Source organism: Saimiri boliviensis, chromosome 6 (assembly GCF_048565385.1).
Source record: "Saimiri boliviensis isolate mSaiBol1 chromosome 6, mSaiBol1.pri, whole genome shotgun sequence".
Classification (NCBI taxonomy): Eukaryota; Metazoa; Chordata; class Mammalia; order Primates; family Cebidae; genus Saimiri; species Saimiri boliviensis.
In genome coordinates this window covers 86,752,368-86,768,168 of record NC_133454.1, presented here as the reverse complement: position 1 = coordinate 86,768,168, position 15,801 = coordinate 86,752,368, and the positions used below count along the sequence as shown (strand labels likewise).

Below are 15,801 nucleotides of genomic sequence, written 5' to 3'. Positions count from 1 at the left end.
ATATGCAATGGTTAAATTTCAGATGGATTTCTAAAAATTCAAATGAAAGGTGACTAGATTATTTCAGATATTAGTCTCTTTGGAGGAAGAACTGCTAGTGTACTTGTATTAGTTAACTAATTTGTATTATCAAGATAGAAATCAAGTTAAACTTTCTTTTTTCAGTTATGAAAAATACTACTTGATATGTTCGCTGTCTCACAATGGAAAGGATCTTTTTAAACCTATTCAGTCAAAGAAGGTTGGCACTTACAAGAATTTCTTCTATCTTATTAAATGGGATGAACTGTAAGTGAAATTTCTGGCTTTTTATTCTTTCAGTGTGCCCTGTTCTTTACTTTTTCCAATGTATGCATCCTAGCTTTAATTTTATTACCATTTGCATTGAAATTCATTAAGTTCTAACTTGTGTCTTAAGATCTCTTCTAGATATGATTTTATAGAACACACTGAAATTCTCATTAAAAAATTTGAAATACGCTGGGTGTGGTGGCTTACACCTGTATTCCCAGCACTCTGGGAGGCTGAGGAGGGTGGATCACCTGAGGCTGGGACTTCGAGACCAACCTGGCCAACATGGAGAAACCCCGTCTCTACTAAAAATACAAAATTAGCCAGGTGTGGTGGTGGGTGCCTGTAATCCCAGCTACTTGGGAGGCTGAGGCAGGAGAATCGCTTGAACTCGGGAGGCAGAAGTTGTGGTGAGCTGAGATGGTGCCATTGCACTCCAGCCTGGGCAGTAAGAGCAAAACTCTGTCTCAAAAAAACAAAGAAAAGACCCTTTTAAGCTGTCATAGTATTAAATTGCAAAAACATACCATTAATTCTTTTTAGACTTTGTCAAGTTAAAGATACACATTTATAGTTACAGAAAGGAACAAAAGGTATAAAAACATGGTATTTTATAGCATTGCTCACTTTAGTATTTATTCTGTAACCTTATATAACAATTCTGGCTCTTACATTAATCAACACTTAACCAAAAAGTTATCTTAAATCCATGTACAAGATGATATTTTGTACTATTCATGTTTTTTAAATAGTGGTTATTTTATTTTATTTTTTTGAGATGGAGTCTCACTCTGTCACCCAGGCTGGAGTGCAGTGGTGCGATCTCAGCCCACTGTAACCGCCACTTCCTGGGTTCAGCCAATTCTCCTGCCTCAGCCTCCCAAGTAAGTGAGATTACAGGCATGCACCACCATGCCTGGCGAATTTTTTTGTAGAGACAGGGTTTCTTCATGTTGGCCAGGCTGGTCTGGAACTCTGGACCTCAGGTGATCCACCGGCCTTGGCCTCCCAAAGTGCTGGGATTACAGGTGTGAGCCACCACACCCTTGGTCTAATGTTTTTAAACTAAGGGAACTTCTTATTTACGCAGATAGGCAGTTGTGGAACTTTTTACTATTTGTTCCACATCTATTAAATGTTTTCCTGTTCTTTTATTATCTTTTGTTTTATAAAATAATATATATCTGAAAGCAATCAAATAATACAAAAGTTCATATAAGCAGAAAGTGTCACTCTATTTTCAACATTTGCTATTTCACAGTGACCACTGTTGACTTCAAGCGTTCTTTTAGACTTAAAAAATAATGCATTAGTAAACATGTCTGTTGGTTTATATACTTTTTGTTTTGTTTTGTTTTGCTCATAAACATTCATCTAGTTTTTCCAAAGGGAAATAAAAATGACTAATATTATTTTGCCTGAAAATTCACATTACAAATCTCAAAGGCATTTGCAAGTCTTTAAAGAAAGAAATGTCATGTTTTGAAATTTTATTCTGTTAATAAAATTTATTTAAAAATTTTCTTAGGACAAGTTAGCCAGACTTACATTTAGCTAAAGGTTACTCAATATTAAAGATTATTTGAGGCCAGGTGTGGTGGCTCACACCTGTAATCCTAGCTAGCTCTTTGGGAGCCCGAGGCGAGTAAATCACCTGAGGTCAGTAGTTCAACACCAGCCTGGCCAATTTGATGAAACTCTGTCTCTACTAAAAATACAAAATTTAGCTGGGCTTGGTGGCAGGTGCCTATAATCCCAGTTATTCAGGTGGCTGAGGCAGAAGACTCACTTGAACCCAGGAGGTGGACATTGCAGTGAGCCGAGATCATGCCATTGTACTCTAGCCTGGGCAACAGAGCAAAAATGCCATCTTAAAAAGAAACCAAATAAAGATGATTTGAAAGGTCAGATACAATACCTAAAATTGTCAGTCTCATTAAAGTGTTAAATTTCATATTCAATCTAATTTGTTCTATTAATACATTTTTTCCCCCATAGAGTCATTTTTCCCATCCAGATATCACAATTGCCATTAGAATCACTTCTTCACCTTACTCTTTTTGGAATTTTAAATCAGAACAGTGGAAGTTCCCCTGATTCTAATAAGCAGAGAAAGGGGCCAGAAGCCTTGGGCAAAGTTTCTTTACCTCTCTTTGACTTTAAACGGTAAGTATTACTGAATTGTAATGGTGAGTCACTGTGGACACATCTGCACCTCAGAATTGGCTAGGTGACAAGGAGGTGAGGGGAGGAACATAGATGAGTAAATGAGCTGCTTCAATTTTTCTAATGTGATAAAAGGAGGTCAGTTTAGAGACACAGATCAGAGGGAATCAAAGTTATTCTGCTATAGTCTGAATATATCGGAATAGGTATGTACAGCTTTGTTTGCCACTCACTGCTCTGTGGAGAAAAGCAGCAGCCAATAACTGTCGTTTATATAAAGTGCTATATTATTGACATAATATCACAGTCTTCTAAGTTCCCTTGATATTAATCAAAGAACTTCATTTTTCCTTTTCCCATTTCATTCCTACTCTTCTCCAGTTTTGGAGAATCAGTAGGTGCTAAGTAGTGCAGGTGATCTAGGTGATGTTAGGACTTCATATTTAAGGAATACTCAGAAATTAAGAGAGATGATGATTAAGAGAAATGATTATTAATGAGACATTATTATATACTAATATAGAGAAATAAAGTGTATAATATAGTTGAGTTAACATAATGTATTATGATTAGTAATCCTAGTTTTGAAATTCTTCATGAAATAATTTCTGTTAAAGGTACAATCTTCATATGACCTAATGGTCACTGTTATTGAAGCCAAATGACTCAAAGCTATTTCAGTCAGCCTTAATAACAAATGAGGTATTTAACAATAAATTATTTTTTTATAGAGATGGGGTCTCACTATTTTGCCCAGGCTAGTCTCAAACTCCTGGCCTCAACTGATCCATCTTCCTGCCTTCCAATCCCAGATTATAGGCGTGACCTACCAGGTCCAGCACAAATGGGTTCTTAACTCATTTGTCTGAAAACTGGTACATAAACATAATTAAGCAGTTAACCTGTCTTTCCTTTACAGTTATTTCTGAGTGTTAGCAAATAATTTTTTATTTTTGTTTTTTGAGACAGAGTCTCACTCTGTCACCTGGGCTGGAGTGCAGTATCATGATCTTGGCTCACTGTAACCTCCGCCTCCTAGGTTCAAATGATTCTCAAGCCTCAGCCTCCAGAGTAACTGAGATTACAAATGTGTGCCACCATGTCTGGCTAATTTTTGTGTTTTTGGTAGAGACATCGTTTCACCATGTTGGCCAGATTGGTGTGAAATCCTGGTCTCAAGTGATCCACCTGCCTTCGCCTTCCAAATGCTGGGCTTACAGGCGTGAGCCACCATGCCTGGCAGCAATTGAGATGACAAAAGTTTTTTACAGAAAATCTTCAGCTAGCTAGGCACAGTGGCTCACACCTCTAATCCTAGCACTTTGAGAGGCTGAGGCAGGAGTTTGAGACAACTCTGGCCAATATGGTGAAACCCTGTCTCTACTAAAACTACAAAAAAAATTAGCCTGGTGTGGTGGCTCATGCATGTAGTCCCAGCTACTTGGGAGGCTGAGGCAGGAAATTCACTTGAACCCAAGAGGCGGAGATTGCAGTCAGCCGAGATTGCACCACTGTACTCCAGCCTGGGCGACAGAGCAGGACTCCGTCTCAAAAAAAAAAGAAAATCTATAGCTATTAGATGCAGAAGGAATGATAGAATTAGAATATTATAATTTTGCAACCCATGCTGAAATAATAGATTTTGGCCAGGGTTTCTCAATCTTGGCAGTATTGACATTTCAGGCCAAATTATTTTTTGTTGTGGGAGACTGTTTTGTGCATTGTAGGATGTTTAGTGGCATCTCTAGCTTCTACCCACTAGATGCCAGTAGTACCACCTCAGTTTACAACCAAAATTGTTTGCAAATTACCAAATGTCTGCTGAGAGGAAAATCACTTCCAATTGAGAACCATTGATCTAAGCAGTGATCATGAGTGCCTTCTGTTTTTTTGTTGTATACCCTTACAGTCTGTGAAAATGCCTTCTTAAAACCATTAGTTTTTCTGCAATTTCATAATTGATGGCTTAAACTGATGTGTGCCTTGAACTAAACTGATCAACAGTAACATCACAGAGAGGGAGAGATAACCCAAACAATGTATACCTTTTTATTTGCTACAATAAGAAGTAGTATACAGGCCGGGCACGGTGAATCACGCCTGTAATACCAGCACTTTGGGAGGCCGAGGTTGGTGGATCACGAGGTCAGGAGGTCAAGACCAGACTGGCCAACATGATGAAACCCCATCTCTACTAAAAAATACAAAAATTAGCTGGGCATGGTGGCTTGTGCCTGTAATCCCAGCTACTTGAGGGGCTAAGGTAGGAGAATTGCTTGAACCGGGACCCTGGAGGTGGAAGTTGCAGTGAGCCGTGATCACACCATTGCACTCCAGCCTGGGCTACAAAGCGAGACTCCATCTCAAAAAAAAAGTAGTAGTATACAATACCAACTCCAAAATAGTAAGTATTCTTGCAAAAGAACTAGAACTGAATCAAATCAGGCCCCTAGGTCTAACTTCTTCTCTATGGAAAATGCAGGAGGACATGTTAAATGACACTAGAACAGTATAACCAGCAAAATTTATGATATGGAAAATTCTGCAGAACAAAAGGCCTGGTATCATCAACAAATACATAGCAAGTGGAGAAAAAAGAGAATGAGACTAAACAAGAGTTAACACACTTTTTCTGTAAAGAGTTCCAGATAGAAGTAGTTTAGGCTTTGCAGACCATATAGACTCTATCACAAATGCAAAAGGAGTTATAGACGGTACATAAACAAATCAGCATGGCTTTGTCTGGTAAAAGTTTACTTATGAAGCCAGGTGTAAAGGCCTGTTTATTTACACTTGGCTTTTAAATAACCTTTGTAAAGGCAGGTTGGAGTTTGCTGACCCTGAATTAAAAGATGGTTAAAAAGACATCCAAATTTATTGCACCACTGCACTCCAGCCTGGGCGACAAAGCAAGACTGCATCTCAAAAAAAAAAAAAGACATCTAAATGCAAGTGTTAGACCTTGCTTGGATCTTGTTTTAAGCAAACCAACTGTTAAAAAACAAATCATTTATGGGACAATCAGGGAAATTTACATAGTGACTAGATATTTTATGATCTTAAGTAATTATTGTTAGTTATTTTAGGAGGAATAATGGTATTGTACTTATTACAGGAAACTTTACTTTTTAGACATATATAATAGTATTTATAGATGAAATAATATGATCAGGATTTGTCTTAAGCCTAGTTGGAGGTAAGGGTGGTTCTGAGCCACATGGTATGGGGGCTTACACCTGTAATTCTAGCAACTCGGGAGGTAGGAGGGTTGTTTGAGCTCAGGAGTTCAAGGCTGCAGTGAGCTATGATCACACCACTGCATTCCAAGCTGCAGAACAGAGGGAGACCCTGTCCCTAAAAAATATAAATAAATAAATGATGGATTATAATGTATCAAAGATTCAAAGCCTGTTTATCTGTCAAGAGACAATCTTAAAACTGGAGTCTGATTTTAGTAAAGATATTTTGCTATTTGGGACCAGGTGCGGTGGCTTACGCCTGTAATCCCAGCACGGGGAGGCTGAGGTGGGCTGATCACGAGATCAGGAGTTCAAGACCAGCCTGGCCAACATGGTGAAACCCCATCTCTACTAAAAATACAAAAATTAGCCAGGCGTGGTGGTGCATGCCTATAATCCTAGCTACTCAGGAGGCTGAGGCAGGCGAATTGCTTGAACCTGGGAGACAGGTTGCAGCGAGCTGAGAGATTGTGCCACTGTACTCCAGCCTGGGTGACAGAGTGAGACTCTGCCTCAGAAACAACAACAACAAAAAAGATAGTTGCTGTTTGAATAAAATGAGCAAAGATTTGACAAAGTTTATAGTTTTCTGCTTTTATATATATTATTTTTCAGAAATTTCTTAAGTGTAATGATATGTCAATATCTTTGAAAGAATGTTTTGATTGAGTAGGCCATAAATTAATAGTCTAGGGCAAGAGTCAGCATACTTGAGCCCATTGCTTGTTTTTATAAATACAAATACAGTTTGTTAGAGCATAGCATGCCTATTCATTTGTGTGTTGTTCATGGCTAATTTGCACTACAACAGCAGAATTGAGTCTTGACTGTATGGTCAAGAGACTATATGGTCCACAAAGACCATAGAGCAGAGACGGTGGTATGGTCCACAAAGCCCAAAATGTTTACTCTCTGACTCTGTATAGAAAAAATTGTCTGACTCTTAGTCTAGGAAACAGATAAAACTTCTCATCTGTAACAGCAGAATTGAAGTCTTGCAACAGAGACTGTATGGTCCACAAAGCCCAAAATGTATACTGTCTGGCTCTGCATAGAGAAAGTTGGCTGACTCCTAATCTAGGAAACAAGATAAAACTTTTCATCTCTGGCTGGGCATGGCAGCCCATGCCTGTAATTTCAACGTTTTGGGGGGCTGAGCAGGTGGATCATTTGAGCCTCAGGAGTTCTAGACCAGCTTGGGCAACATGACAAAACCCCTTCTCTACAAACAAACAAACAAACAAACAAAACCCAACAAGAATTAGCTGAGCATGGTGGCACATGCCTATAGTCCTGGCTACTTGGGAGGCTGAGGTGGAAGGATCACTTGAGCCCAGGGAGGTCAAGGCTGCACTGAGCCATAGTTGTGCTACTGCCTTCCAGCCTGGGTGACAGCAAGACCGTGTCTTTAAAAAAAAAAAAAAAAAAGCCAGGCGCGGTGGCTCAAGCCTGTAATCCCAGCACTTTGGGAGCCCTAGGCGGGTGGATCACGAGGTCAAGAGATCAAGACCATCCCGGTCAACATAGTGAAACCCCGTCTCTACTAAAAATGCAAAAAATTAGCTGGGTGTGGTGGTGCGTTTCTGTAATCCCAGCTACTCAGGAGGTTGAGGCAGGAGAATTGCCTGAACCCAGGAGGTGGAGGTTGCGGTGAGCCGAGATTGTGGCATTGCACTCCAGCCTGGGTAACAAGAGCGAAACTCCATCGCGGAAAAAAAAAACAAAAACAAAACTTGTTTCGTTTTGTTTGGCATGTATTTTTGATCTGATGAAAGTCAGGAAGCAGTTTTGTAATCCAGATCACCACCTTGAGATGTATTTCTTTGCAGAAAATCTTGAAAAGCTATTCTTAACCATTCTATTTATAGAATTTGTTTTCAATGTGGAGAGTGAATCCTTCTGATATATTCTTAAAAATAATCTTTCTTTAGTTGATACTAACTTTAAAATTCACGACCATGTGTTGTGAATTTTGAATTAAGTTTTGAAATGAAAAATCACAGTGTTCTTTTTACATTCATGAAGGTTTTTAACATGTGGAACTAAACTTCTATATCTTTGGACTTCACCACATACAAATTCTGTTCCTGGAACAGTTCTCAAAAAAGGATATGTCATGGAAAGAATAGTGCTACAGGTAATGGTACTTCTTGACATGTACAGAGGTGTAAATTCACATTTCCTTATAAAATGTGTGTGCCTATACCATGATTTGGGTTGTTAAAGAAACCTAATTGATCTTGTTTTAATCTCAGGATCTATCTTCTATTACATTATCAATATTTCTGAGAAGCAGTAAAATATGTACTGTACTCATCCCAATAAATATATATGTGTATTGAGAATTACCAACAATGGTAATAAATTGCAACAAGAAGCATTAATTTAATATTCAATGTAAATACACCCCGATTGTTAAGAAAAATCTATTAAAGAGAAAGAAGTTAATGTGGCAAATGTATAAACTAATTTGATCAACTTCTGTTAAATTTTAAAGGTTGATTTTCCTTCTCCTGCATTTGATATTATTTATACAACTCCTCAAGTTGACAGAAGCATTATACAGCAACATAACTTAGAAACACTAGAGAATGATATAAAAGGGAAACTTCTGGATATTCTTCATAAAGACTCATCACTTGGGTATGCTCTGTTTATTCTGTTTTGAGCTAAGTATCTCTTGTAATGTAAAAGTCAAGTTAAGGCTTGTGTTAAATGCCCTGATTCTGTTCATGACTTATCAGCTTTCTTGGTGTGGAAAGTTTTCTATTTAACTTACTTTGTTTCCTTTATTTTTATTTATTTATTTTTTAAAATAATCTACAAGTTTTTTTGTCTTGAGGGCCAGCTAATATTTAACTTGTTTTTAAAATTATATAAAAAGACTACATGACTGCATAAAAGTTTAGAAATTGTCAAGTCAAATGTTTTTACTTAAACAAAAACCAAACAATAGACTAGAAACTCTATTTACAGTAAATATCAAGAGACTTTTTATTTAACTGTAAAGAACTTTTTCTTATTAATAAGATTAAGACCAACAACTCAGTAGTCAAGGAGACGAGACAAAGTATGAACAAACAATTTTTTAGAAAAGAAATACAATGCTTTTAAACAATCTGAAAAGATGTTCAATTTCTCAGTAATCAAGGAAATATAAATTAATTCAAGATATCTAACACACATCAGAGTGGCAAAAATTGAGATACCTTACTAAAAGTGTTGATAAGGATACATAAAATATAAATTATACTATTTGCAGAACTACAAAAAGCTACATCTCCTTTGGAGAGCAATTTGGCAAAATCTACAAAGTTATAATGTGTATATTCTTCTGATATATTCTTAAAAATGATCTTTTTATTTAGTTGATACTAACTTTTAAAATTCATTACCATATGTTGTAAATTTTGAATTTATTTTTAAAATGAAAATCACAGTATTCTTTTTACATTCATGAGGGTTTTTAACATGTGGAACTAAACTTCTCTTTGGACTTCATCACATACAAATTCTGTTCCTGGAACAGTTCCCAAAAAAGGATAAACTCTTTTATATTTGCTTATGGAGACGGAAATATTCATTGCAGAATTTATGTGGATTATTGAAAAACTTCGGAGGCTGGGCATGGTGGCTCATTCCTGTAATCTCAACACTTTGGGAGACTGAGGTGGGAGGATTGCTTGAGCCCACAAGTTAGAGAAAGCCTGACAGCATAGTGAGACCCCGTCTCTACAAAAAAATAAAAGTAGCCAGGCACAGTGTTGTGTGTCTGTAGTCCCAGCTACTCGGGAGGCTGAGGTGAAATAATTGCTTGAGCCCGTGAGGTCAAGGCTGCAGTGAGCCATGATCTCATCACACACTCCAGCTTGGACAACAGAGCAATACGCTATCTCAAAAAAAAAAAAAAAAGAAAAAAAAAATTGACTGGAAATGTCCATCAATACAGATTAAATTATGCTACATTTTTCTGGTAGAGAACCATGTAACAACTATTAAAAATGAGATTACAGCCTGGGCTCAGTGGCTCACGGCTGCAGTTCCAGCACTTTGGGAGGCTGAGATGGGTGGATCACGAGGTCAGGAGTTAGAGACCAGGCTGGCCAACATGGTGAAACCCCCATCTCTACTAAAAATACAAAAGTAGCTGGTCGTGGTAGCATGCATCCGTAATCCCAGCTACTTAGTCAGGAGGCTGAGGCAGGAGAATCGCTTAAACCTGGGAGTCAGAGGCTGCAGTGAGCTGAGATTGTGCCACTGCAGTCCAGCCTGGGCAGTAGAGCAAGACTCCATCTCAAAAATAAATAAATAAATAAAATTTAAAAATAAATAAAAATGAAATTATAGCTGTATATACTATTTTTTTTGAAATAGGTTAACTGAAGAAAACCAGGAGTAAAATCATGTATATAGTGTATTACCATGAAAATAAAGGAAAAAAGAGAATCTGCGTATATCCACATCTGTGCTTCTGTATAAATAAACTATCTCTGAAGGAGCATACAAGCTTAGGTGGTTGCCTCTTGGGAGGGGAATTGGAGGGGAATTGGAGGGAGAGAGATTTCATTATATACCTTTTGCAGTGTTTGAATTTTTTCATTACTCCGCATGAAATGAATAAATTTCAGTGCATGTGTATATATATATACATGGATGGTAAAACAGTGAAATATTTCATTCACATAAACATTTGAGTTTAAGCTTAAATAAAACAATTAGGATCTTTAAAACAAGTCCTTTTCATTTTGAATATTTCTCAGTTGTACTGTATATGTTCTAAAATTTTATAGTAGCATTTTTTTTCGTAGCATTTGATTTCATTGGTATAAAATGGATGAAATCCTTGCTGTCACTTAGAGTGGGATCTGCTTTTTCAACTCTGATTTCTAGTGCCTGGCATCTAGTTGAGCTCAATAAATTTTTATTGTACTGAATTATCCTTCTTTTCATAACTAAGTTTCTTTTATCAAGACAGAATCATTTCTTTCCATTCTCAGATTAGCATTAATTACTGACATTTGCCGTATATTATATTTTTCTATTCCAAATTAGTATTAATGATTTTGCCAAGAAGTAGCCATCCCAAATAAATAAATTTCTTCTTTGTATTTTTAATCATTGAAATTATATCATTATGCTATCACTGAGAAGTAATTTAATTCTATTATATATGCAGACTTTCTAAAGAAGATAAAGCTTTTTTATGGGAGAAACGTTATTATTGCTTCAAATACCCAAATTGTCTTCCTAAAATATTAGCAAGTACCCCAAACTGGAAGAGGGCTAATCTTGCCAAAACTTACTCATTGCTTCACCAGTGGCCTCCATTGTACCCACTAACTGCATTGGAACTTCTTGATTCAAAGTAAGTCAAGTACATCTATTTGCTCTTGTTTTAATATCAGTTTTTCCAGTAAAGTATGTTGTCAGGAGTATTTCCTTTCCTTTTAACATGAAAACAATTCAATATAATCCAAAAGTGTTAAGGTATATTTATACAAACATATCTTCTGCATTGAAGTTGTCAATAAAGCTTTTCATGTCATTTAAAACTAGCCTAAAGAATGGGTTAGGTTGTAAATTTTGAATAATTTATATTTTTATGATGTGGGCCAAAATTAATTTTCATAAATTTAAGATTCCTAAATAATCCCCAAACCTAATCTGTATAGCACAATAAGATGTCATCTTACAAAAAGAAAAAACACGTTGCTTTTGAATAAAAGAGATATCTTGCTGTTCCTTGTCAGGAACAGAATGAGATTGTGTTGTCAGGAACTACCATTTCACTGGAAAGAAATCACTGTCAAATCTTGGTTTTGTGATATTCTTCTAGATTTGCTGATCAGGAAGTAAGATCTCTAGCTGTGACCTGGATTGAGGCCATTAGTGATGATGAGCTAACAGATCTTCTTCCACAGTTTGTACAAGTGAGTTTTTTTGTTTACTAGATAACCTCCCTTTATACTTTCTCTCTAATTTTTGATGGGAACTTACCTAGGTATCCCCCTTTGTTTAGATTAAAAGCAGTTTTGTAGTGTGGGAACATTGATGGAAATTGCATTTGGATTTAGTGTGAATTTTTTCCCATTATTGTCATCTGCCCCATTTGAATATTGTATGTAGGTACCTATATTTTTAGTTTTCAGACTTTTTAGAACAAACTAGACTTGAGCTTTTCCTTGATTCTTATTTACTGGTGAGTTCAACATAGCTAATGACAGTTACTCATTCTATACTTTTGTGCTTGATTTCATTAATTTGGCATAATTCATCTGTTTCTGTTTGATTTTTATAAGTATCATCTTTCATCAATAAGAGTAATACTTGCTTTATATAGTTTCTCTTTTGATAGTTTTGTTGGAACAATTTAGTATGGATTTGACCACTAGTAATTCTTATTTTCTTTTATGTGTAGGCTTTGAAATATGAAATTTACTTGAATAGTTCATTAGTGCACTTCCTTCTGTCCAGGGCATTGGGAAATATCCAGATAGCACACAGTTTATATTGGTAAGATTTAAATTTTATTAATCACTATTTCCATTCCTAAAATTTATAGAAATGGCATACTCTGTAAGTCTAAATGGCATGCCACACTACTTATTGTGAATACCAGATGTTTTATTGAAGGCATTATTTTAAAGGAGCTAAATATATCCTTTATTGCAAAAATTTGATATCTTATAGCTCTATAATAATGCTTGGGTTTTCATTTTCTTATATAGCTTAAAATAAATTCCTGGTTATCAAAAATTGAGATGTGGTGGCTCATGCCCATAATCCCAGCACTTTGGGAGGCCAAAGATAGTGGATCACTTGAGCTCAGTATTTTGAGACCAGCCTGAGCAACATGGTGAAACCTCATCTTTACCAAAAATAAAAAAAAATTAGTCAAGCATGGTGGTATATGCCTTTGGTTCCAGCTAGTTGGGATGCTGAGGTGGGAGGATTGCTTGAGCCAGGGAAGTGAAGGTTGCAGTGAGCCAGGATCATGCCACTGGACTCCAGCCTGGTTGACAAGGCAGACCTGGTCTCAAAAAAAAAAAAACAGAAAAAAAAATTGAACTTGTTATTTTTCAGGGAGATTCACTGAGTCATCTAGTTCTCAGAAGTGACTAACATAAATATTTTGCTTTATTAGGCTTCTCAAAGATGCCCTCCATGATATACACTTTAGTACCCGATACGAACACGTTTTGGGTGCTCTCCTCTCAGTAGGAGGAAAACGACTTAGAGAAGAACTTCTAAAGCAGACGAAGCTTGTACAGCTTTTAGGAGGAGCAGCAGAAAAAGTAAGGCAGGCTAGTGGATCAGCCAGACAGGTATGTACCCATAAAAGGTAATATAAATGTGTTAATGTTAAAGAAGGATCTTTATGGTACTGACTAATTAAGTTGCCACTCTATTGGTAGACTCCCAATGGAACTCTAACTGTACCCATGCTATTTGGGGCAGATAAATTCAAAGACTGTTCAAAATACATAGGAAAATATTTCACAACCTATTAAAATCAATGATTTTTCCCATGCTTATTTTTTCCTTTCTGATCAAAATTGATTTTTTTGCATTCCTTTACCTACACTATCAAAGTCCATAGTATTTTCATCACACTAAAAAGAAAGCATGTTACCATTTCCCCCTCCTCCCAGCCACTAAACCGTTTTGTTTCTATATGGATACTTCTGTACTTCTATATGGATATTCTGGACACTTCATGGCCTTTTCTATCTAGTTTCTTTCACTTAGCATAAAGTTTTCAGAGATCATCTATGTTCTAGCATGTTGATTACATGCCATTTTTGGTTGAATAATGTTTCATTGTGTGGATAGTCCATATTTTGTTTATCCATTCATCTATTGGTGGATATTTGGGTTGTTTCCACTTTTTGACTATTAAGAATAATGCTGCTAGAATATTCATATATAAACTTTTGTTTAAACAACTTTTTCACTTAGGAATGGTATTGCTAGGTCATATAGTAGTTCTGTGCTTAACTTTTTGGGGAATCATAGAATTATTGTCTGTAGCAGCTATATCATTTTATATTCCCACCAGCAATACAGAAGAGTTCCAGTTCTCCGCATTCTCAGCAACATTGTTTTTTGTTTGTTTGTTTGTTTGTTTATTATAGCCATTCTAGTGGATGTGAAGTAGTGTCTCATTGTGGTTTTGATTTGTATTTCCCTAGTAACTAATAATATTGAGCACATTCTCATGTGTTTGTTGGCCATTTGTATTTCTTATTTGGAAAAAATCTATTCAAAGTCCTTTGCCCGTTTTAAATTATACTGTCTTTTTGTTGTTATGTTGTTAAGAGTTATTTATATATTTCCAATACTAGACCTGTATCAAATACGCTATTTGCAAGTATTTTTTTTCATTCTGCAGTTGTCTTTTTACTTCATTGATAGCGTCCTTTAATATATGAATACAAAAATGTTTAAGTTTGATGAAGTCTAGTTTATCTATTTTTTTCTTTTGTGGCTCATGCTTTTAGTGTCATATGTAAGAATCCATCATCAAATCTAATACCATAAATATGTACACCTGTGTTTTCTTTGAAGTGTTTCTAGTTTTAGCTCTTATATTTAGATCTTTGATCCATTTTGAGTTAATTTTAGTTTGTGGTATCAAGTAGAGGTTCAACTTCATTCTTCTGAATTAGGTTATCCAGTTGTCTTAGCACCATTTGTTAAAGTGACCCCCTCCATCCTCTTGAATGGTTTGGCGTACTTGTCAAGTATTAGTTGATGCTGTGCTTGCTTCGGCAGCACATATACTGAAATTTGAATGATACAGAGAAGATGAGCATGGCCCCTACACAAGGATGACATACAGATTCATAAAGTGTTCCATTAAAAATTTTTTTAATAAAAAAATTTAGTTGACCACATATATGGGTTTTTTTCTAGACTCTCTTTTTTTTTTTTTTTTGAGGTGGAGTTTCACTCTTGTTACCCAGGCTGGAGTGCAATGGCGTGATCTTGGCTCACCGCAACCTCTGCCTCCTGGGTTCAGGCAATTCTCCTGCCTCAGCCTCCTGAGTAGCTGGGATTACAGGCACGCGCCACCATGCCCAGCTAATTTTTTTTGTATTTTTAGTAGAGACGGGGTTTCAACATGTTGACCAGGATGGTCTCGATCTCTTGATCTCGTGATCCACCTGCCTCAGCCTCCCAAAGTGCTGGGATTACAGGCTTGAGCCACCGCGCCCGGCTTTTTCTAGACTCTCAATTCTATTTCATTCATCTATTTGTCTATCCATATGATATTCATTTTTTTTTCTTCCCCTTGAGACGAGGTCTCTCTCTGTTGCCCACACTGGAGAACAGTGGTGTGATCTCAAATCACCACAGCTTCAACCTTTTGGGCTCAAGTGATCCTCCCGCTTCAGCCTCCCAAGTAACTGGGACCACAGGTATTTGCCACCATGCCTGGCTAATTTTATTTTTGTTTTTTCTTATAGGGTCAGGGTTTTGCCATGTTGCCCAGGCTGGTCTTGAACTCTTGGGCTCAAGCAGTCCTCCCATTTTGGCCTCCCACAGTCCTGGGATTACAGGTGTGAACCGTCACACCCAGCCTATACTTTTTTGATTACCATAGTTTTAAAGTAAGTTTTGAAATTGGACAATGTGAGTTCTCCTACTTTACTCTTTTCTTTTATTCTTTATTCTTTTTCAAGATTATTTTGGCTGTTCAGGGGACACTTGCAATTTCATGAATTTTAGGATCCGTGTGTCCATTTCTGCAAAAAGGCAGTTGGAATTTTGATAAGAACTATAGATTAATTGGGGGAAATATTACATATAATCTTAATTATAAACTATTACCTCTATATACATTGTTTACCTATTTTCCCTTTACCAAACAATGCTGAAATGAACTTTGGTTGGTGTGTACATTTTTACTTCTTTGCTAGTATTTCTTTACAGGAAATTCCTACAGATCAAATAGCTGAGTCAAGAGCCACATATATTTTTAGTTATAATAGTTGTTAACATTCCTCTACAAAAGAAGCTACACCTACGTACACCTCTTTCCCTACCAATGGATTATGAAATTGTTTCCTAACACTGGATGTTGTTTTAAATTTTAATCTGA

At 36.5% G+C, this 15,801-nt stretch overlaps 1 protein-coding gene and 1 non-coding gene across 3 annotated transcripts in view; both read left to right on the top strand.

Moving 5' to 3' along the window:
* The window catches only part of PIK3C2A (phosphatidylinositol-4-phosphate 3-kinase catalytic subunit type 2 alpha), a 128,113-nt gene that overhangs the window by 79,388 nt on the left and 32,924 nt on the right, over positions 1-15,801 (top strand). For both annotated transcript variants that reach the window (XM_003919876.4, XM_074401173.1), the window contains exons 12-19: positions 166-288; positions 2,290-2,457; positions 7,722-7,833; positions 8,194-8,339; positions 10,873-11,061; positions 11,533-11,626; positions 12,115-12,209; positions 12,841-13,021. In XM_003919876.4, the coding sequence (XP_003919925.1) occupies positions 166-288; positions 2,290-2,457; positions 7,722-7,833; positions 8,194-8,339; positions 10,873-11,061; positions 11,533-11,626; positions 12,115-12,209; positions 12,841-13,021 (1,108 nt within the window). The remainder of the gene's footprint in view (positions 1-165; positions 289-2,289; positions 2,458-7,721; positions 7,834-8,193; positions 8,340-10,872; positions 11,062-11,532; positions 11,627-12,114; positions 12,210-12,840; positions 13,022-15,801) is intronic.
* Positions 14,456-14,567, top strand: LOC120364759 (U6 spliceosomal RNA). Its single transcript, XR_005579906.1, has one exon. It is a non-coding gene; the product is annotated as a U6 spliceosomal RNA (small nuclear RNA).